The 22,337-nt window shown below is 34.6% G+C and overlaps 1 protein-coding gene and 1 non-coding gene across 4 annotated transcripts; one reads left to right on the forward strand and one right to left on the reverse strand.

Moving 5' to 3' along the window:
- Positions 1-952: 952 nt before the first annotated feature.
- TRNAI-UAU (transfer RNA isoleucine (anticodon UAU)) lies at positions 953-1,026 on the forward strand. The gene has a single exon. It is a non-coding gene; the product is annotated as a tRNA-Ile (tRNA).
- A 3,117-nt stretch (positions 1,027-4,143) lies between these two features.
- LOC136206685 (putative pentatricopeptide repeat-containing protein At1g16830) lies at positions 4,144-9,462 on the reverse strand. 3 transcript variants are annotated; one of them, XM_065997831.1, is made up of 8 exons: positions 9,203-9,462; positions 7,640-8,198; positions 6,150-7,549; positions 5,889-5,984; positions 5,672-5,793; positions 5,136-5,251; positions 4,478-4,594; positions 4,144-4,403 (listed from the first exon to the last, which is right to left on the reverse strand). In XM_065997831.1, exons 2-3 carry the CDS (start codon positions 8,189-8,191, stop codon positions 6,245-6,247), a joined length of 1,857 nt encoding a protein of 618 aa, XP_065853903.1. In that variant the 5' UTR covers positions 8,192-8,198; positions 9,203-9,462; the 3' UTR covers positions 4,144-4,403; positions 4,478-4,594; positions 5,136-5,251; positions 5,672-5,793; positions 5,889-5,984; positions 6,150-6,244. The 3 variants fall into 3 exon arrangements, with proteins under 3 accessions (XP_065853903.1, XP_065853901.1, XP_065853902.1); XM_065997829.1 differs by having other exon boundaries at positions 6,150-8,198; XM_065997830.1 differs by having other exon boundaries at positions 6,150-8,198; positions 9,138-9,462.
- Positions 9,463-22,337: the final 12,875 nt, after the last annotated feature.

Here is a 22,337-nt window from a genome sequence, read left to right on the forward strand (position 1 = left end):
AAAAGCAGAGATTCTCTGCTTTTGTAAAAGGCTGCTTTTCATGTGTAAAAGGCAAAGAGGAGGTCACTAACCAAACACTTAATGCTGATTTTTAACTGTAAAAGGCAAACAGGAGAAGCATAACCAAACACCTAAAACTCTGCCTTTAAAAATGAAAAGGCAAACAGGAGGTGAAAAGTAGGTAAACAAACACCCCCTTAATATCGGTAAACATAATAAAATGAAATATGGAGAGGCATAAAAGGTGATTTCCTTTAATTTTAATAGTGTTGTTAAAAAAATTTTGCTAACAAATAAATCACAAGTACCATTTTATCACCAAATGTACCATAATTTTTTAAGTTTCAAAGTTCGAAAATACTGTTTTTTCTAACTTATCCCTAAAAAACGTTTAGTTTCACGGGTTAGAAATATGATATTTTTTAGTGTAAGTAGGTACGTAACTCAACGAGAAATTTCCTTACTTGTCCGATTTCTAATGAATCAAGATAACCATTCGTTCCGGTATAAATAGTTATGAATCGATTGGCAAGTCCAATCCCAATATCTTGATTTCGAATGGCAATACATCGTAGACCCATATATATATTGTCTGCTAATACACGACCAATTAATGTTTGAATAAAAACTCTTTCCGACAAAAAAATACTATAATGTCATTATATATATTGTAATTTTGTTTTATAAAATATAATTACATAATTTATACTTATATAATATTTATGGATACGTAAAAACATGACAATGGATGGCTTTTATATAACAAAAATTATTACTACGTTAAATAAAACTCCGTTTGTTAAGTTAACATCGAAGTCGTTGTAGTATAGTGGTAAGTATTACCGTCTGTCACGCGGGTGACCCGGGTCCAATCCCCGGCAACGGCGGTTTTTTTGTTGATTTAACCGATATTAAACGTTATAATCTTTATTACGTTATAATGAACAGCAACGGTCCCGTAGCTCAGTTGGTTAGAGCGTTGGTCTTATGAGCCGAAGGTCGCGGGTTCGAGCCCCGCCGGGACCATATTTGATTTTATTCTTCTGGGTTTTTTTGTCTTTTCCAATTTGTCTGTCCTTTGTTGGGCTTTTCTGTGTATTCTTGTCTTGAGGAATACACAGATAAAAACACTTTTGAAAATTATGAAAATTATTTTACAGTTTAATAACTTTTTTTTTCTGCTTTTATCATTTTCTGTTTTTTCTTAAATTTTTGTCATTCTGTCATTTTTTATTTCTATTTTTGTCACATTTCAGTTATTTTTAAATTATTTCTAATTAAAAAAAATATCTGCAATTGCAATGATAACTATTTTTTTAAAAAAAACTTGACATTTAAAGAATTTTTTTTTACACTAATGGTTTGTTGTAAATAGTTCACCAAATCTGGCTAACATGTAACTAACCCTTGTGTCTTTCCAATTTGTCTGTCCATTGTTGGGCTTTTTTGTCTTTTCTAATTGTCTGCAGTTTTGGGGCTTTTTTGTCTTTTCTAATTGTCTGCAGTTTTTGGGCTTTTTGTTTTTTCTAATTATTGAAATGATTTCCGAAGAATTATTACAAGGAAATTGAAAATAATTATTGAATTAAGTCATTTCCAATAAATATTTTCAGTACCTTTTTAATCAAAATGAGTTTGATAATTGTAACTCGTCATCACTTAAAAAATTTAATTAAGTTAAAATTCATTTAAGTAAGTAGTAGATAAGTAAAAAAATTAACTTAAAAAATAAATTTGTTTCATGGTTTAAAACTTTCTTAACATTTAAATTTTAATATTTGAATTTTCAGTACTCGATTTTTAATTTTTATCAAACATTGTCTAAATACGGTTAGTTAAATTCTTTTACCTGGTGATTGAATCACTAAAAATATTTTGCTATAATCACTAAGGCACCGTTTGGTACGTTACAATGGACGTCGTAATTGACCATTACAATGGAAGTTCATTACCATGTTTGGTTAGTCACATCATTTTTATCGTAATGGAATCACTATTACATCATTCAATTTTTCTTCACAAATTTATGTAATGGGCATTACAAACAAAATAGACATGAATCCCCATTACGATTGACCCTTGTATTTTTATTACTAACGGCGAAATACGAAAAAAAAACATAAAACCCGAAAAAATGCGGAAATGTGAAAAATCCGAAAAACGAGAAAAAATGCAAAAAACGAAAAACATGAAAACGAGAAAAAATATGAAAAATATGAAAAATACGGAAATGGTAAAACGAGAAAAAACACGAAAAAATGTGAAAAGGCCCAAAAATGAGATAAAAATGCAAAAAAACGAAAAAACATGAAAACAAAAAAAATATGAAAAACACGGAAATGATAAAATGAGAAAAAACACGAAAAAATGTGAAAAGAAAAAACGGGAAAAAAACAAAAACGAGAAAAACGACGAAAAATGAAAATGAAGAAAACATGAAAAATGAAAAAAAAACATAAAAATTGTATTTAACTAATATAAACATACGTATTATAATGATAATTGCATTTTATGGATTTTATTAAAATTTAACAACCAAACATGGCAATATAATCATGATTCCATTACATTACACATTTGATTACATTACAACTTTGGGGGCTAGGTTATGGTTACTTTGTTTTTGACAAAGTAAATTACTTTGTTTTTTCTACCATTGGATGGTGATGAACTTTGACAAAGTCATCACTATCCAATGGTAGAAAAAAACAAAGTAAAGCTTACTTTGTCAAAAACAAAAAGTTTATCACCATCAAATGGTGGAAAAAACAAAGTAATTTTATCAAAAATAAAGTAAGCATAGAAGACATGACAACTTTAACAACGTACTAAACGGACCCTTAAAAATATATGATTTTGCTACAACTAAATTTTTTTTAGCCGATATGACATTGATATACCATGTTTGGAACTTAACTTGATATGGAAAAATATCCGGTCCTCACAATTTATAGAGAATTTAATTGTTTCATCACAACCGATGCTTTCTAAGAGAATTTAATTGTTTAATCACAACCAATGCTTTCTAAGAGTGGCAATTTCTAACACCTCAACATAATATATAAAAGGCTTAATACATCATTTGCCCCTGAACTTGTCCAAAATGGTTGATTAGCCCCCTGAACTTTCAAAGTGTTTCAATAGCCTTCTGAACTTGCATAAAATGTAATCAATTAATCATTCGGTTGTAAAAAAGTAAGTCAAATGCGGAAGATATGTTACACGTGCCGTAGAATGTTATTACATACTTCATAAAATAGTTAAAACACGTTAAAAAAGAATTTCTTACTTATTCAGCTACAAACCATTTTCTTCTCTAATATTATAATCGCATACCCCGATCTTGGTCGTTTTACTTTTTTAAGATACGTGCAACATATCTTCCGTATTTAACTTACTTTATTACAACCGAGTGATTAATTGATTACATTTTATGCAAGTTCATGGGGCTATCTGAACATTTTATGCAAGTTCATAGGGCTATCGAGATACTTTAAAGGTTTAAGGGGCCAATCAACCATTTTGAATAAGTTAAGGAGACAAATGATGTATTAAGCCTATATAAAAACAGTTCAATTGACATGATTGAAAGTATTAATAAGTTAGGACAGCTCAAAAACTATTTGACCTTGGCTTGGTCAAAATTCAGCTCGAACTCGGAATGGGCCCATAACATTTAGTCTAACCTAAGACTCCTTAAGCTCGACTGGGAAGCTTTAATTCAAAATAAATTTGTTGTAAATTATATCTTAAATTTATTTTTTAAAGTTTAAAGTTGGTATTTCATTTATTAGAATGCTAAAAGTAAATATTAAATAATAAAATATTAAAACAGGTTCATTTAAGTACAAATTTAAACTCAAAATCATTCTCGAACTCGAACCGTTCTCAAGCTGAGCCTGTGTTTAATTCTCTCAAGCCAAGTCTCTCGAGCCGAGATATTCACTCGAGCCGAGCATGTTTTTATTTCTCTCAAGCCAAGTCTAAATTTTTGAACTTGACAAGATTCGAGCCGAGACGAGTCTACCAAGCTCGGTCTCGATCCAGTAGGTTCGATCTCGGTTCGGCTAGGTTTTGTATTTATATAAAATCATATAGAACTATATAGATAACATTATACGATCATAACACAACAAACCGAATGCGATTATTATAACATTATATAGATTGTGTCAAACCAAATTCCATTGAGAGTTGCTCCGAATACCATGTACATATTGTCCGTTTTGATCCAAGTCACATTCCTAGAGTCTTACGGCTTTAAAACACGTCTACATGTATTAAAAACTCATCTTAAATCAAAGCACTGATCTTCCATTTCCTATGTCTGATTCGGTTCATTCAGGCCTTTATCGCCATCCTTTAAGGCACTCCTTGCTCAGCCTTCCACCCCGGAATCAACCCTTAAAACCGGTTCATTCAAGTTCACGAAAATGGATGAATTACTCATGAAAACAGCTAATTTGTTAATTTATACCTCAAGAGGAACACCAAGCTCTTCTCCGAGAGCTTGCATCTTGGCCAAACCAGTCTGATAGTTTGGGCCACCTCTTCGAACATAGATGTGCATTCTTGATGCTTTCAACTTTGATTCCTGTTGGAAGCAAGTAAATATTATCAATATATGAGAATTGACAGGTAAAATGAATTATAACACTACTTACATTATATGACCCTTAAACTTCATTTTGTGACCCGCTATGTTGCACGGAAACTCTTCTTCATTAGCGTTTCTGCGTTTTGTATGCTTATCGGTTTCCGTTTCAGCTTCTTTTCCCTTTCCATTACCATTTCCTAGCTATAATGTTTTAGAAATAACGTTCCCCAGTATCTGTTTCCGTGCAACATAGGTGCCCTGTTATATTACCCTTCTCTTTTTTATCTGTCACCAAATTTATGGTCAAATATCTATTACCAAGTCATTATTTTGTTAATTTTTTAACAGATTTTTTTGATTTGGACTTTAATGTTGGTATAGTGTAAAATTCAAAGATTTTATAACGTAAAACTCAAAATGTTTATGTGACGAAATGAAGTTCAGGGATTATAATATTAGTAGCGCTATAGTTCAAGGAACATGGATGCATATAAAAAGATCGAGCTGCAGCTGGAGCAAAGAATAAACCAAATAATACCTTTTCTCTGAGGGCTCGTATAATACCATTGAAAGTTGCTGCAACATTGTGAAGTTAGCAATGCCGCCACCAATTAGAAGGGCTCTCTTACGACCCTCAGGATCCGAAGTAGCACACTGTAACAAGTTCACATTTTTCCTCAGTATATGGAATTCAACCATGATCATTGGCAGAGCCAAAACAAAGCACTCGAGGGGTCAATAGACAAAAATTACAGATTTTTTTTTAGGTTGAGTACATTATCAATATCCTGAACTTGGCCCGAAAAACCGATTGACCCTAAACTTTAAGGATGTCTCGTTAGCCCCTTGAACTTACTTAATGTGACATGATTATATCTCTATGCTACGTGGAAGCGTAAGACAAGATTTGTGTAAGTTGAAGCACGTATCACTTTCAATAAGTTCAGGGGCTCAATATGCCACTTAATTATAACTTTTCAACATTTCTCCCTCAATGGACCCTCCTTGACCCCTCTAAATCCTCCCCTGAACATGATTATTAAACGAAACTAATGCAAAATGTTGTTCTCTTACATCAATCACAACTCTTGCGTATTGCAAGACTTCCTCCTCATTTGGAGCTCGTTCCTCCTCATTTGGAGCTCCACTGTACTCGCATAGTTGCCAAGCTCCGATGCATAACCCAAATCTCCAACCTAGTCAAGCAGAAAAGAAAGTGCCAAGCCATTAAAACAACAGATATCTACAAATCTCTCAACAGCGGCTGAATGAATGCGAAAGATGCACTTACAGTATCAGCATATATAACACTGGCACCACCTCCAGCTACCATTGTCCAAATAAGTCCTTTTGGGTTCAGAACTGTGAACTTTAGAGATGCACTTGTCTGAAAACGCGAGAATGTGATTAGTCTATCCAAATTATGTCCAAAGAGGTAAGAGCAATTTCGCAACATAAACACCGGGGACAAGTAATTCTAAAATACACAAGGAAAATAACTAATTGCAATAAAAAAAACAAAGTGGCATATGAAATAGCTCAGTGATCATACCTTTATAGTGCCCGATACATGAAAGCAAGCTGCGCTCCAGACATTTGAAAATTTACTTCACTTTAATGTGAAAACAATAATTTGTTCATTATAACTCAACTGACTGCAGCAACTACATCAAGAATACCATCAGAACTAGAGGAGTCCTCAAACATATTGTCCAAAAAACGACCTTTCAGTAATGAATGATTTGCACCACTTAGTTTTACATTATGGTCAAGCCCATCAGGTATCAGGCGCATATTCCACAATTCAATTAATTTGTTAAAGAGTGAAGGAGAGACATGAGACCCACGTAAGAAGCTAGTCAACTTGATGAATGTTTTATGGTTCAACTGAATCCTTGCCTCAATAATTTCCTCCAGCAACATGTCTACCATATTAATATCTCTTTCAACACAAAAACCATAGAGCATTATATTATATGTATGCGCATTAGGAGCCAAACCAATCTCTTTCATTTCAGTATAAAAATCATACGCTTTTGCACACCTCCCACTTCTGAGAAGTCCACGAATAGCAACAGTGTATGATACAACATCCATTGGATAATTGTACATAATCCCCTTTTTAAGTAATTCGATAGCTCTACGGCAGTTCCCAATTTTTATAAGCTCATCAATAATTGCAGTATGGACATAAGCATCGAGGCCGGTATGACTTGTGACAATTCCTAGGTACACGTTGACTGCATCATTCGCTCGCTTTATTCCACAAAGTCCTTTAAGCAGTCCAACAAAACTGTAGTTATCAGGTATAAAACCTCTATCCACAATATCAGCATACAAGTCCACAGCAAGATGTGGAAATCCAGCCTTACAATAATAATGTAAAAGTGAGTTATAAGATACCAGGTCGGCTTCTATTACAAGTCCATATACTAGCTTAGGCAAAATATCAAACTTCCTAGAATATGTTACAGTTGAAAGCAAAGAACTGAAAGTATAAGCATCGGGTACCAGTTTCCATTTTTCCAAATCCCGAAATATAGCTAGTGCATCATCATATCTCCCAATCTTAGACAAAGTATCGATCAGTACATTACAAAGATGCAAGTCAGGAGCACAACCTTTCAATTCCATAGTATTCAAAACATTAAATGCACTAGAAAGCATTCCGGATCCCATAAACCCCTTGAACAATGTTGTATAAGTTACAATATTGGGAGAACAACCACACTTAACCATCTTCTCCAACAAACAAGATGCCATAACAGGTTGATGCAATCTACAAAATCCATCAATCAATACAGTCCATATTTTTATAGATAAAGAAATTCCCAGAGTCATCATTAGACCCAATAATTGGAATGCCTCTTCTAACCTACCCTTCTTGCAATAACAATTCAAAAGCATCTCAAATGTCTCAGAATTAGGATAATATCCTTCCCTCAGCATTATCTGCAAAACATCCTTAGTATGAACCAAATCTTGCAACTTGCTTAAGTTACACAATGTGATATTATAAGTCAAGAAGTTTGGAAATGGTACCTCCTTCAAAAACTTGATTCCTGCTTCCACATGTCCAATCTTAAATAAAACATCCAATACTACATTATGTGCAAATGTATTAGGTTTAAACCCAAAATATCTCATTTCCTCAAAAGTTTCAAAAACCATAGAATAGAATCCTCCACGCCAATAAATTCTCAATAAAAGCAAGAAAACTTGAGCTCTTATAATCAAGCCAAGACACTCTAATTCCTTAACAATTGTTTTGACTGTCTTATAACGCTGGGTTAAACGAACAACAACACTAACCATGTGATCAAATGCTTGGTTGTTATGGAAGTAATCATGTTGCTTAGCGCTCCAAATAAAAAAGCTCAAAGACATCAAATCAGAACGGCAATTTAATAAGATGGATTGCACAATCTGAGGCGTAAGAATAACCTCAGTATTATCCCGAGAAGATATATGGGGGGGTTTGTCAACCATATTACGACATACCACTGCTGATGAAGTAAATTGATGGGATAAGCATGTTTTGAGGGTTTGGATCTTCTTAATTGTGTATAACAAACTCCTGTATCTCCATTTCATTCTGCATCTGAAAAAAGAAAAGACACGACAATTCAATAAGGCAAATAAATAAGAGGAGCTAAAATTACTTGCATTTCCACTTCTTCAAAAGTAGAGTGCCAAAATGGGTTGACATATCGTATTGATGTATTTGAGTGAAAGATTTAGAATCAACACGAACCAGAACCATTTATTAAATATGTTGACACAGCACGACACAACACTTATAACATGTTTACTTAAATGGGCTGTGTACCAGCCAAAACCTGATATGACTAGGGGTGTACACCAACTGGTTAAGTTTCCAAAACCAAAGGGATCTTAATAAAAAAAAGGAACCAAACTTAGCCGAAAAAAGGATAAATTTTGGTTCAAAGTAAACTAATTGAACCTGGTCATTTCAGTTTCAGAGAAAATTGGGAGTTAACAACTCCTTTCAAATTTGCCAAATATATATGCTGATTCGGAAATGTAATATAATTTGTGAAAAATTAAAAATAAAAAAGAAAATAATCCCTTTGTCTCTCTCTACGACTGAAACTCTACGAAAAACCCATGAACAGCCGTGAAACGAGGTATGTATTCCTGCGACTTTTTCCAGAAAAGCCCCTAAATCCCTAAAGCGCAACTCTTAAACCCAATTTTTCGCCTAAATAGCAACTCCTAATGGCAACTCATGAACCAACCGAAACTAATAAATCGCAAATATGCAGGGAAAACCCCTAAATCGCAATTCGCAGAAACTAATTATACCAATAATTGTCCAGATTTGTTGTGAGCAGATGGTTACTAGTGACAAATACATTCATACGGAAAATACCAATAATTTTCTAGAGTTAGTCCATTAAAGAAAATAAAAGGCTTAAATCCTAAATAAATTTACAGATTATACAATAATTTTCCAGATTTAGTCCATTACAGCGGAACAAATATACGACCTAACTTGTGCCGATTCCAGAAAACTTACTATTGCAGAACTAAGGGATTGCAGACAATTTACGACCTAACTTGTACCAATTCCAGAAAACTTACTATTGCATAACTAAGTTGGAGAAGGTTTCGAATTTCAATGTTGCGAACGTTAGGGATTTTAGGATTCTGAGGGAGAAGAAGATTGCGGTGTTAGGGGATTTTTGGGTTCTGAGAGAAAAGAAGTTCAGGTGTGAGGGAATGCTATAGGTTTGAGATTCCAGAAGAAGCTTCTGCATTTTCTGGAGTTTCAATCGCGGATTTGCAATCTCTGAGTTCTTCAATGGCAGTGGTTTTTGGGTTTTTGGAGTTTCAATCGCAAAGAGAGAGACAAAAGTGAGTTTAGTATTTTCTGTTGGCCTAATACACAAATAGCCCTGAACTTGTCTAAATGTTACAATTTACCCTCCAATTTTCCATTGTAACAACTTACCTCTTACACTTGTCCAATTGTAAAATATAGCCCCAAATTCCGGACTGAAAACGCAGTTGATAAACACGCGCTGCCACGTGGATTAGGTTGAAAAGTCAGACAATGCACGTGGAAATTGCTGTAATTATTTATATAATGTAAAAATAATGCATTTTTGATCCCCAATCCCTAATGAGACCCTTCAGTTCTCCGTTCTTCTTAGTAGAAAAGCCAAAACCCTAATCCTCAATCCTAAATCTCTTAATCCCTTCTGACCGCTTCAATTCTCTGTTCTTCTCTTAATCCCTAAGCCAAAACCCTAATTAATTATTGATTTGATGAATCAAAATCGAGAGAAACTAACAATTCGAATGAGGAGATCATCAGATGAGAATGAGGTGAATGAAGAAAATGCAACATAGAATCAAGAGGTAAGCTTATTTTAATGCTTTAATGGTACAATGACAGGGCAAAAAGTTAGATTATTTTAAGCATTTGGCATTTTTGTGAATTTTGGTTAAAGGTCAGGGCAAAATTTAGAGCATAGTATATTAGGGTTTAACTTTATACTTTTGGTTGAGTATCTGAAAGTCATTGTCAATGTTTGCATTGCTTTGTTGAGTATAGTATAGTATATATTTTTAGGTTAGATTCCTTATTGTCTTTTCACTGTGGCAGATGGGAGAGCGTGATTTGAGCATTAAAATTCACCATGGAGGTAAGGTAAATTAGTGATAGGCAATTCTAGAACTTGGCATTATGTTGATGGGTTGGTGTATTTCAAGTCAAAGATAGATGTTGGTAAGTTTGGGAGATTGGATATATTGTGGAGTCTTAGAGATTTAGGATATACAAATTGTGGTCCTATTTATTACTGTCCTAAAGATGCAGATAATTATATAGAATTAAGAGATGAAGTTAGTGTATTAAACATGTTAAAGGATAAAGACAAAAGTGTTTGGTTGGATGTCTTTGTGGATTGTTTGCCTAGTGACTTTGTTACAAATGTTGAGGTGGAATCTAGGGGCGAGCTGGAAGTGGTAGCTAACATTGTTATAAAAAGGACTCCATTGTATGTTGTTGCTGACTTTACTCCAAACAAAAATATCCACCATTCATTTGAAGCAGTAGATCTTGATGGTGGGAATGAGGGTGATGTAGAGGAGGTTGGGTTAGAAAGTGATGATGAGTCTAAAACTACTGATGATGAATTTTATGATGTGGAGATAGATGATGACAATGGAAGTTATAATGATGCAGAGGCTTTAGAAATAAGGAAAAATGTATCAAGCTATAGGAAAGAGAGGTCAAGACGGAACAGACCTGCAGATCCAAGTGTAATTGAGTTAAGGGATGTTAGTATAGATAAGGGATTAAAGAGTTATATTAAAGAGGGAAATAAGTATGCTGGTTTACTTGGAGGTGATGAAGACTATATAGGAAGCTCAAGTCCTGGCAGTTTTACTTCAAGTGATGATCATGAGGATGAGTTCGAACATAGACGTGTGAGAAGGACTGTGAAAAGAGTGCATTATGATCTAGAATGTGAAGAACCTTTATGGGAACAGGCTATGGTATTTAAGAATGTGTATGAATTTAGAGAAGCAGTGGGAAAGTATGCAGTGAAGAGGGGCGTAGAATTGGATTATGAAAAGAATGATTTCCATAGAGTAAGGGTGATTTGCTGTGAGAAATGCCCATCATATATGTATGGGAGTTTGGAGAAGAAGACAAAGAATTTTGTTGTGAAGACATATTATCCAGTCCACAAATGCATGAAGACAAACAGAAACATGCACTATAATTCTCAGTTTATAGCTAATTATTTTAAGGAGAGAATTATGGATCAGCAAAATATCAAGCTGTGGAAGTTGCAGGCTTTGGTTAGAACCAAATTGAAGGTTCATATTGGTAAACACAGTTGTAGAAGAGCAAAGATGATAGTACTTAACCAATTCATTGGTGATTACATAGAAGAATATGTTAGGTTGTATGACTATAGAGATGAACTATTGAGATCCAATCCAGGCAGCATTGTGGTTATTAATGTTGATAAGAGATTGGAACCTGAGAGACTAATTTTCAGGGGGGTTTTATGTATGTTTTAGTGCTGTTAGGGAAGGGTTCAAAAGTGGATGCAGAAGATGTATTGGATTGGATGGATATTTCTTGAAGGGAATTTGCAAGGGGCAGTTGTTGGTAGCTATGGCAAAGGATGACAATCACTAGATGTATCATGTGGCATGGGCTATTATAGATGATGCTGAAAGCAAGCATACATGGCGTTGGTTTTTGGAACAGTTGATATCAGACTTGGAGCTTCAAGATGGTGCAGAGTACACTATCATTTCAAATATGCAGAAGGTATGATGTTGTTTGCTAGAATTTAGGATGCCTAGTAGTATGTTATGGTATTACTGTGATATGTTAAAATGATTGTGGTATTAATATAGGATTTAGAGGTAGCAATAAAGGAATTGTACATAAGATCTAAAATTGTTGCTATATTCAAAACAAGGTTGATATCATTTCAATACTTATCAAATTTTCTAATCATTCTCTCTGTCGTCTCTTTAACATATAATATACCAGAGAAGATTAGCAGTAGGATAATTAGTACCAGAGAAGAATTCAATTGCAACATAAAAGATTTTCAACTTATCACAGATATTTTGAGCAATTTCCCAATCTCCATCTGATGGACAACATTGAGAATTAGATTCTATTCTCAAACGCTTAAAAACATATTTATATAGAATAGCAACATTAAACATATGATATGTCGAGTTCCACCTAGTCCTACAATCCAAAGTTATCTTTTTGGTCAAACTAATCCCCATTAGGCGGGCAGTTTCTTCAAATTTTTCATACCTCTTAGGGGTGGTAGTCCAAAAAGATATACAATCCTGAACATTCTCTATGAATTGATCAATAATTTCTAATCCATCATGTACTATCAACACTCATAAATCTTCGAAACCAATAATGCTCCACCATTGTCAATGAGTATTCATGAAACACAATCATACATGCTAACTCTTTCCTAACAAGTTCTTCATTAAACTCCCAAGTTGCAAGTGATTTCACATTATCAGCAATCTTAGCTCCTACCAAACTTTGCTTTATATCTCTTGTTTTTCTTAATGGATATATTTTAAAGTGACCATGTAAGTGTGTAGTTCCGTCCCTTGACTCTCCACCAAGTTTCTTATTGCAATAATTGCATATTACCTTCCAATTGTCACCAATTTTTTGTCTTTTAAAATGATTCCATACATCAGACCGACCTCGTTTGGTTAACAAGGTTACTTCTTCGTTTGAAGTGTTTTTTTGCTACAACCCCTTGGTGTTGATTCTTGTCCAATTGGTGTTGACTCCTCTATTAATGCTTTAGTAGTAGGTGAATCAACCTGGCTAAATTTATCCATAATTCACCTACAAAATCAACATTAATATTCATATAATTAGTAATGAAAAAAAAAATTAATCAAAATCAACATTATAAATATATTAGTATTATAAACTAATAAACACTGATTTATAAATCAATATTACCAAGTGGTTTATAATACCAGGACATATACTGGTATCAGGTACTACTGGTTTATAAACCACCAGTATATGTCCTGGTATTACAAACCAGCAAGTACTGGTATTATAAACTAATACCTACTAGTTTATAATACCAGTACGTACTGGCATACAATAGGCTGAGTACCTATTGGTTTATAAACCAATAGGCACTGGTATTATAAACCAATAGGTACTGGTTTGTAATATCATTATGTATAATACGGGTATTATAAACCAATTAATACTGGTATTATAAATCAATATTATATATACTGGTTTATAATATCAGTATTAACTTGCATTTCTTTGGTTTATAAATTAATAATTCAAAGTCTTGCATGTATAATACCAACAGTTCAATATGAAAATCGAATATACCTAAAAAGTGAAAATCTGAGTATGTATAATACAGTAAAACCTTCATAAATCAATTTTAATAAATTAATAAGATAATAATTTTTTGGAACAACCCTTTATAATACATTGTTTTATTATCTCTATAAATTAATAATTTCTTAAATACATATGTCAAGTATATATATTAGGATAATTTAGCAAAATATGACTCTATAGTACTTTGTTTTTTTTTTTTTTTTGAAATTTAAATCTAGTTGAATTTCATCTCTAACTATTCTCAGTATATCCAAAAGTTCTAGTGTATCCTTGTCAAATTATAACAAAAAATTGTAAAGAATGGTTGATGTTATAATTGCTTCTTTTCTTGTGAGTGGTTCCAAAGGTACCGAATCATCATTACCTTCATCCTCAATTGAATTTTGCATGACACTCTATAAATTAATAATTATTGATTAATTAATATCTCTATAAATTAATAAAATTTCATGGTCCCAACATTATTAATTTATAGAGGTTTTACTGTACCTAAAACTGCATCACACAAAAGAGAGAAAAGTTGGGTGTCACTGTATTGAGAAGAAGACGAGCACCAGAAGCAAAGAGAGTGTTGCTGTCTGAGAAGAGTAACCTTGGTTAGAGAAAGCGAAGGGTCTGAGGAAGGAGAGAAAGAAAGACGATAAAACTTCTAGAGTTTATTTCTAGGAAACGTTATATTAGGTTGTAGTTTATGTTTTTAGTTTTTTTATTTATTTTAAACTGTAACCCTAAGTAAATATAGTCTGTATTTTTTAAAATCAAATCTAAATGCTAATGAAACTTTTTTTGAAATTTTTTTATTAAGAATGTTTATTTTTAATTAAAAATAATTTTAAATTAAAGTATATGTATTATCTTATATATATATATATATATATATATATATATATACAAAGGTGGTAATTTCTGACACGAAAACACGATTTAGAGAGACAACCCGACTGAAACGACACGATTGATACGAAAATCATTTTTCTAGTATTTATAACATAAAAAACTATATGAAACATATATATGAGATAACACGATTTTGACACGAAACACGAAATTGCCACCTCTCTCTCTATATATATATTATTTTTCGGGGAATTTTCGGTTATTTTTACGGGCGGTTTTTCGGGGGCGGTGTGGGGATCCCCATAGTTTGGGGATAGTAACACCCACCCCGCGCCCAAATTTAACGTTCGGGGGTAAAAAATTTCCCACCCCCATCCCCGCACCCAAAAATTCGGTTTTTCTCCGACCCCGTCGGTTCAGACCTCCACGATTTTCGGTTTTTCCCCGCCCCGTTGCCACCCCTACTATTAACCCAACCTCTTTAGCGTCAGGAATGGTAGCACTATAAAGGATCTGAGAAGTAACACCCTTGAAATCAGACCAAATCCATATAAATATCGGAGAACAAATATTTGTTCCAGTTGAGCTTGCATCACTTTGATATCGGTGCTCAAAGGGAGCAATTCATTCAACTACTCAAAAATTTCCCTCACATGCATATAGTAATCCTGAGTATATTGACTGTGGCGATCGGTGGTATAGAATGACTTATAAGTATCATATAAGCGAGAGACATTACTCTTACCATCATATAAATATTGCATGTAGTTCATAAGTTATTTGATATACTCCCAATGACGAACCATACCAACAATTATCGTATCAATGGGCTTCTTGATTCCGAGAAATATACAAGCATTATTTTCCATTCATTTTTCATTATCTGTCTTTAGATCATCATTCAAATGACGAGTCTTCTTGATACTACGCAAATATATTTTAATGGTTTTGGACCAATTGACATAGTTGGACCCAGTCACTTTATGATTGATGATCTTCAAAGATGCCGTCATGATGCTACTGCTCACATTTTTGCTAGCGTCATTTTTCTTTCCGCCAGTCATATTAGCAAATAATAACCACAAACATAGTAAGCAAAAGATAATTCAATATAATGATGTGACCATTTAATTGGTTATAAAATTTCAGAGGTTTCATAAGAGTTCCATCAACAAAATCAAGTTTATACTTGGAGACGAGTGCCATTTTCATATTTCTCTACCAAGCATGGTAATTTGCAAAACTAGTAAGAACAGATTCCATAGAAGAATGAACAAAGTAATTAACACTGAATTCATCGGTACGGTTTTGATTCGCCATTATCAAATAGCAATAATCGAAAGAAAAGAAATCAGAAAGGGAAAAGAAGATATCAAATCAAGAGGGGGGAAATGATGGTAGAAAGATCACAATCAAGAAAAATTTCAGAAATAAGCAAAGAACAATTTTTCTTGACTTTGCTCTAATACCATCTTAAATAAAAAAGAAGAAGAAGAAATTAAATTGAAGATAGAAAAATAGAAAAAAAACTCAGTAGTTATTACATAGCCGTATATATTGTGTACCTGATAACTTGTGGAAAAATCCTTGATCGGAGCACTTCCCTGTGAGGCGCCGTTGGGATCGGCCGGGGACACTCCGATGCCAAAGTCAGTAATATTTCTGAGAATAAACTGTAAGCACAAAAGTAGAGAATCAGTAAGTGTACCTTTGATCCTAGGAAGCTAGGGTATTTATATAGGTTTCTGTAACCTTCAGTATTAATGGGGAAGCAGATGAAGAGTCATGTCATTACTCATCTTTAATTGCTATCAATTCTCCATTAATCCCAGCATTTGTTCTTGAAACCCTTAGAGTTGAGGTATTCGAACAGTCAAGTCTTTATTCCCCTTTAATGGCTATTAATTGCCATTTAATTGTATTTATTCCCATTCATGGATGGTAATAAAGACGCCTTTTGGTATTTTTAGACCCGTCAAGGCGTATGTACGCTCTCCTTGAGAGCTATGGCGGGTCTCCACTACTCGCTCTCATCGGGCGTATCTCGTTATGGCGTATCTCGCCATGGTCCACTTTGGTGTGGCATAATGCTAGAAACTCCTTCATTTTCTTCATTATTTACATATTCACCCCTGCATTAATCCTGCAATAATTGTCATTAATTCCACATTAATCATGCACAAATATCTCTTTTAGAAGGAATAACGGTTTGTCATTATTTATATTAATTTTCCCTTATTCCTTATTCAAGAATAATTTGGGTTGTTATCAAAAGCCCACTCTAAAGGTGTAAAAAGCTCTTTAGGGCTGTCTAAATGGTGTTTTATTTTTCTATCTTGGAGGAAAGTGGACTCGCCCTTGATGGGGGATCATATATGGAAATGATGCGCTTTTAGGGGCTTCCTTATGCAGGAACTTATGAAAAAGATCCGCCCTATGTGGGATCACATATGGATATGATGCACTTTTAGGGGCTTTTGCTTCCTTATGGATAGGTGGCCAACCGTATCCATTGTTAGCCTCTAGGGGTCTTCTTGAGAGTTATATTTCTTTTAGAAAGGGAATAACTCGCCCTTTATGGGACCATTTGTTCCTACCGCATAGGATTATGATTCGCCTTAGATTTCTTTTCTTCAGTTTTGCCATATTGAGGAGAATGACCCGCCCTTAGGGATCAGTAAGAATGATCATTCATTTAGGGACTTTTGTGCATTTTGTGGGGGGTTTTGACACTCTAGGCATTTGCCTTTATAGCCTTTACTCATTTTCCAAAGTGTTTTTACTTTGCATTTGTGAAGGCGAGACTTCATTGCTTTGATGAAGATGAGGCTTCATTATCTTTGATGAAGACGAGGCTTCATTGTTTGGAGATGAAGACGAGGCTTCATTATTTGGAGATGAAGTCGAGGCTTCATTATTTGGATGAAGACGAGGCTTCATTATTTGGATGAAGATGAGGCTTCATTACTTGGATGAAGACGAGGCTTCATTACTTGGATGAAGACGAGGCTTCGTTGTTGGATGAACCCTTTTCTTTCCAGAACTATTTTTACTAATGCATTATATCTTTTAGCAAGTAACTTTTTAGAATCTGGTTTAGGATTTCTCCGATTGTTTAGGGTAGGTGGCCAGTCGTACCCCAATGTGTGAACCTTTGTGAAGGTTTAGAAGCTTTTATTCCTGGTGAGGAAGTTAAGCTGCCTTGGGCGATCGATTTGCTTCCTATCTTTGAGGTGAATCGATCCGCCGCCAGGTCTTGAGACTCTTATTTGGGAAGAGTATTTGAGAGTGTAAAGTTCTCACGTCTGAGAAATGTTTTAACTCTGTCTCTGACGACAATCAATTGTTTCCTATCTTTGAGGTAGATCGATCCGCCGCTGAGATTATTGTCCGATTGTTTGTAAAACTTAAGTACAATTGTTTTAATCCTTATGGTCGCCATTTACTTTTACGTTTGCGTAAGTAAATTTATAAGTTTGTAGGATTTAATATGGAGTAGGTGGCCAACCATACTCCGTTGTGCGAACCTTTATGAAGGTTTGAAGCTGTTCTATTCCTTCTAGAGGAAGTAAAGCTGCCTAGGGGATCAACTTGCTACCTATCTTTGAGGTGAAGCGATCCGCCCGTAGGACTTGTGAACCCTTCTTTGGGAAGGGAGTGAGAGTGTGTAAAGTCCTTGCGTCCAAGGAATGTTTTAACTCTTTCTCGAATGGTGATCATCTAAAGATGGATCCACCCATGAGAGTGTTCTCCTATCTTTGAGGAGAAAGTTGAGGGTGTAATGATCTCATGTTTGAGACGATTTTAACCCGCTTTTGATGGTGGTCAATCCTTTTCCTGTCTTTGAGGAGAGAGTTGAGCTCATTTGAAAGCTCCTGCGGGTCTGTGCTTCTTATCTTTATGGAAAGGGGATCCGCCCGTGATGGGATCAATTGTCCTATCTTTGAGGTAATTGATCCACCTGTGGAACTTTTCATTCGCCAGCCACTGGGCGTATATCAGCACTAAAAGCTAGGCAAATGAATATAAGAAGTATGGCGAGAAAGAATAAATTATAAAATATAAGATACTATAACAGTTTAATGCACATATAAGAATATGTAAAAATACTGATTTTTAGGCCCATGGTTCCGTCTTTTCTGAGCAACTAGAACCGCATCCTCAATGATGTTTAACTTATGAGTAATCACATCTGGGCTTACTCCTGTGGGGATCTCATTCTCCTATGTAAATACGCTTTCAGACTCAATGAGAACTTTTTTAACATCCTCTTTGATCTCAAGTTTTAATCCTTTGGCGATCCGCACCCGCTTTCCATCAGTAATAAGGAGCGTTTCTGTGTCGCCCAAAGCTGTAGTGACAAGTTAATATTTCTCACCTTCGTCCTCTTTGGATTGTGGGCGGATTGATAGTGACGCCGAGTATAAGTCTCTTTAGCCACCTTTTGGTTCCCGCTAATCATTACTCCTCCTTTGCTGGTGGGAATGTACATTGTCAGACGACGGATGGAAATTAGGGCTGCAACCTCTGGCCCTTGGTCTAGATAGTGTGACCCGTCACTCCAATGATGTCAACAATGGTTGTTTCTATTTGGATCGGATCAACCTTTAGTTTGGCGAATGCACCTTTGGTGATGACATTGTGAGAACTGCCCATGTCTTTACTCGCTTTATTTTATCTCCCATCCTTGAATCGCCATTGTTACTACCAATGCATCTGCATGTGGAGAGATTACTGGACCTGTTTCTGCAAAAGGAGCAATGGAGGGATGTTTTATCCAGAGCGGATATTTTTGCTTTTTCCACGGGTGGCTGATACACTGGTCCATCTGCTATGACATTAATGACACTTTTGAATTTATTTTTGGGATCTGTCTTCTGCTTGTCATCTTGTTATTTGTTATTCTGGACAAAGCTATCTAGTTTGCCAGCACCCAGCAAGCTTCAGTGCGGTGGCCAACCTGTAGTACGCTTTGGCGTTTCTTCCAACGGTTACATGCTCCCCTCCTTTGGGTTCGGGATATGTAATGTCCCGCTTATATTGATTCTTTTCTTTTATATTGTGGCAAGTTGGAAGCTTTAATCATTTTTTCCGCCTCGTACCTCATGATTCGCGCTGTGAATGGCGAATTCCTGTTAACTGGATGGCGTATCTTTCTGCATTGTTCTCTTGTCTATCCAGAGCGGCATGCACTCGCCTTGTAATCTCATCATTCATGTGTTCAATGTTGAATCATGATGGTGAAGCCGACTCTTGATCTTGATCGCGATCATGTTGAGGTTATGCTTGGAGCTATGGTTTAACGCGGATGGATGTTGTCACAACCGTGGGAGCCATTTTATCTAGCTTCGAATATCTTGTCTCCGCATCCTTCAACATTTTGCTAACATAATAGATGGAGAACTGATGACCTTCTTCTTCTTGAATAACCACGGTGCACATAGCTTTATCCATGACAGATTGATACAAATGCAGGTCTCCCCTTCAGATTGGTCTGCTCATCAAGGGTGGTTCTGCTAGGAATTGTTTTATACCTTGATATGCTTGTTGACAATCTTTCTAGTACGATGATCCGCTCATTCAACCTCTGGATCTTTCTCACCCATAGTGGGGCTTTCATTTAGGCGCTCTTTTCACCTTTTTCCTCGCATGGCTTTTATTTAGGCGCTCTTTTCACCTTTTTCCTCGCAGGGCTTTTTACTTTATCTGGATTTGCTCTAACTCCTTTTTTGCTAATGACATAGTTAGGGAATTTTTCTGAAGTGACTCTGAATATACACTTCTCTGGGTTGAGCTTTATTTTTCATGCTAGTGTTTGGTACTGGTTGCATTATTAGCAATTCCCTTGTACCTGTGGGTTAGCACTGAAAGAACTCCAGAAGTGGGGCATACCCTGTCCATTATTAAAAGATTGTGGTAAGGCATAAAAGCTATATTCACTTACCTTGGGGATCAGTGGCTTGATCCACAGAACATACTTCATAGCAAAAGACTGTTTGCATTGACCTTGTTGGCAAATATCATGTATAATGCAATGTCTCTTTATGGAATTTTTAGTTCATCTTGGAATCAACTTAATAATTCCTTCACGTTGGTCCCTGACTCTAGAATGAACTTAGTCAAAGGATAAAACCGAGTAAATATTATATGTCAAACAAATTCATAATAGAATTTTAATTGTGCTTGTTTTAATAATAATATCACGTATAACGGTCATAACCATAAAGATTGCTACTGCACATGAATATCATAATGAATTCTTAATAAGTAACCATAATGAGAATGGTTTAAGAATAATGTCCTTTTGTATTTCAATGCGCATTAATATCCAAGATAGCATATTTATTTTAAACGTCATAGAAGTTATGACATACTATATTGGGTAAGATATCTTACATAGTTGCTATTTACTTGCAATTAATATTGTGCATCCATACATTAATGGCATTCGGAGATCATTAAAGCCTCATTTGAATGAGGTGTAATTAAAGAAAGGTAACTGATGATTTAATAATATAGTTATATATAAAATTACTCTTATATCATTTCATTTGTACGAATAAAATAAAAGAGAAAGGGTAATTTTGGAAGAAAAATACATGTACCATGATTCTCCTCCAATTTGGAGTGTAAGGAAAATTATTCAAAATCCACTCTCACATACCTTCACATACAATCCTCCAATCTTTAAGGAATTCTCATGTATATCCTAAGAATTTTGCATAAATTAATGTTCTGATCCAAAACCGATACTTGCACTATTTTGTAGTTAGCTCAAGACATGAAAGTTTTGTTTATCCAATTTGGTAATTCATCAGCCCATAATGCCCTTAATAGTTAGGGACAATTACATGATAATTACAAATAGACTCAATATTTTCAAGTCTCTTGTGTTGGTAACAGAAATTCTAACAATGTCAAATAAACAGTTTTTATATGAATAGACATATCATTGTAAAAAAGGGAATGAAATAACTGTTTGACAAAACAATATTCAAAAATATGAATTTCTGATATTAAAAGTACTATATAGGAGAAAAGCCATATATAGATGGTGAATTGTACAAGGAAAAACCAAATATGATTTTTTTGTAATTTCTTCTAATAGTTATATGCATGTTCATCCAAAAGACCGACCAGATCTAAATCATTTGTAATTACATGAGCCCTTTTATGATATTTTAATATCAAATGACAAAATCACATTGAATGGATGAATTTTTTTTGTAAATCCCAAGATTACGGGTCTTATACATGCGTTTGTACTAATTCAATGATAATATCATATTACACTTGTCATGCATAAAAATATGAGGGCATAGTAAGCATGCAAGATTTAATGAAAGATTTGTGTCTATGACTTTATCTTTCACATTTTATTAGATTTATCATAATAACATGTAACGATATTCATAGCAACTTGATAAAGGTAAGAAACTTCAATTTTCTTTAATTAAAAATGGAATAAGAAAGGGTAGGAAACTTATCTTATTTATCATAAAATTCCAGATTTAATGTAGAAAACTCTTTCCCACCAATCTATAGAGAAGCCTATCTTTGGATAGATTTGTTTGCACTGATTGAGCCAAGGTTTGAGATTGTGATTTCTATTCCGTTGACTCCATTGTTTTGTTCTTTGTGAAACTCTATACAATCGAGATTTTGTGATCTTCTGTTTGTTAGAGATCCACGCTCACCGCACCAATTGATAACTTGTGGAAAAATCCTTGATCGGAGCATTTCCCTGTGAGGCGCCGTTGGGATCGGCCGGGGACACTCCGATGCCAAAGTCAGTAATATTTCTGAGAATAAACTGTAAGCACAAAAGTAGAGAATCAGTAAGTGTACTTTTGATCCTAGGAAGCTAGGGTATTTATATAGGTTTCTGTAACCTTCAGCATTAATGGGGAAGCAGGTGAAGAGTCATGTCATTACTCATCTTTAATTGCTATCAATTCTCCATTAATCCCAGCATTTGTTCTT

The sequence above is a fragment of the Euphorbia lathyris genome, chromosome 9 (genome assembly GCF_963576675.1).
Source record: "Euphorbia lathyris chromosome 9, ddEupLath1.1, whole genome shotgun sequence".
NCBI classification, from domain to species: Eukaryota; Viridiplantae; Streptophyta; class Magnoliopsida; order Malpighiales; family Euphorbiaceae; genus Euphorbia; species Euphorbia lathyris.

Excerpts from the sequence above, each read along its gene's own strand:
- LOC136206685 (XM_065997829.1), bottom strand. The coding sequence starts at position 8,191 with ATGAAATGGAGATACAGGAGTTTGTTATACACAATTAAGAAGATCCAA.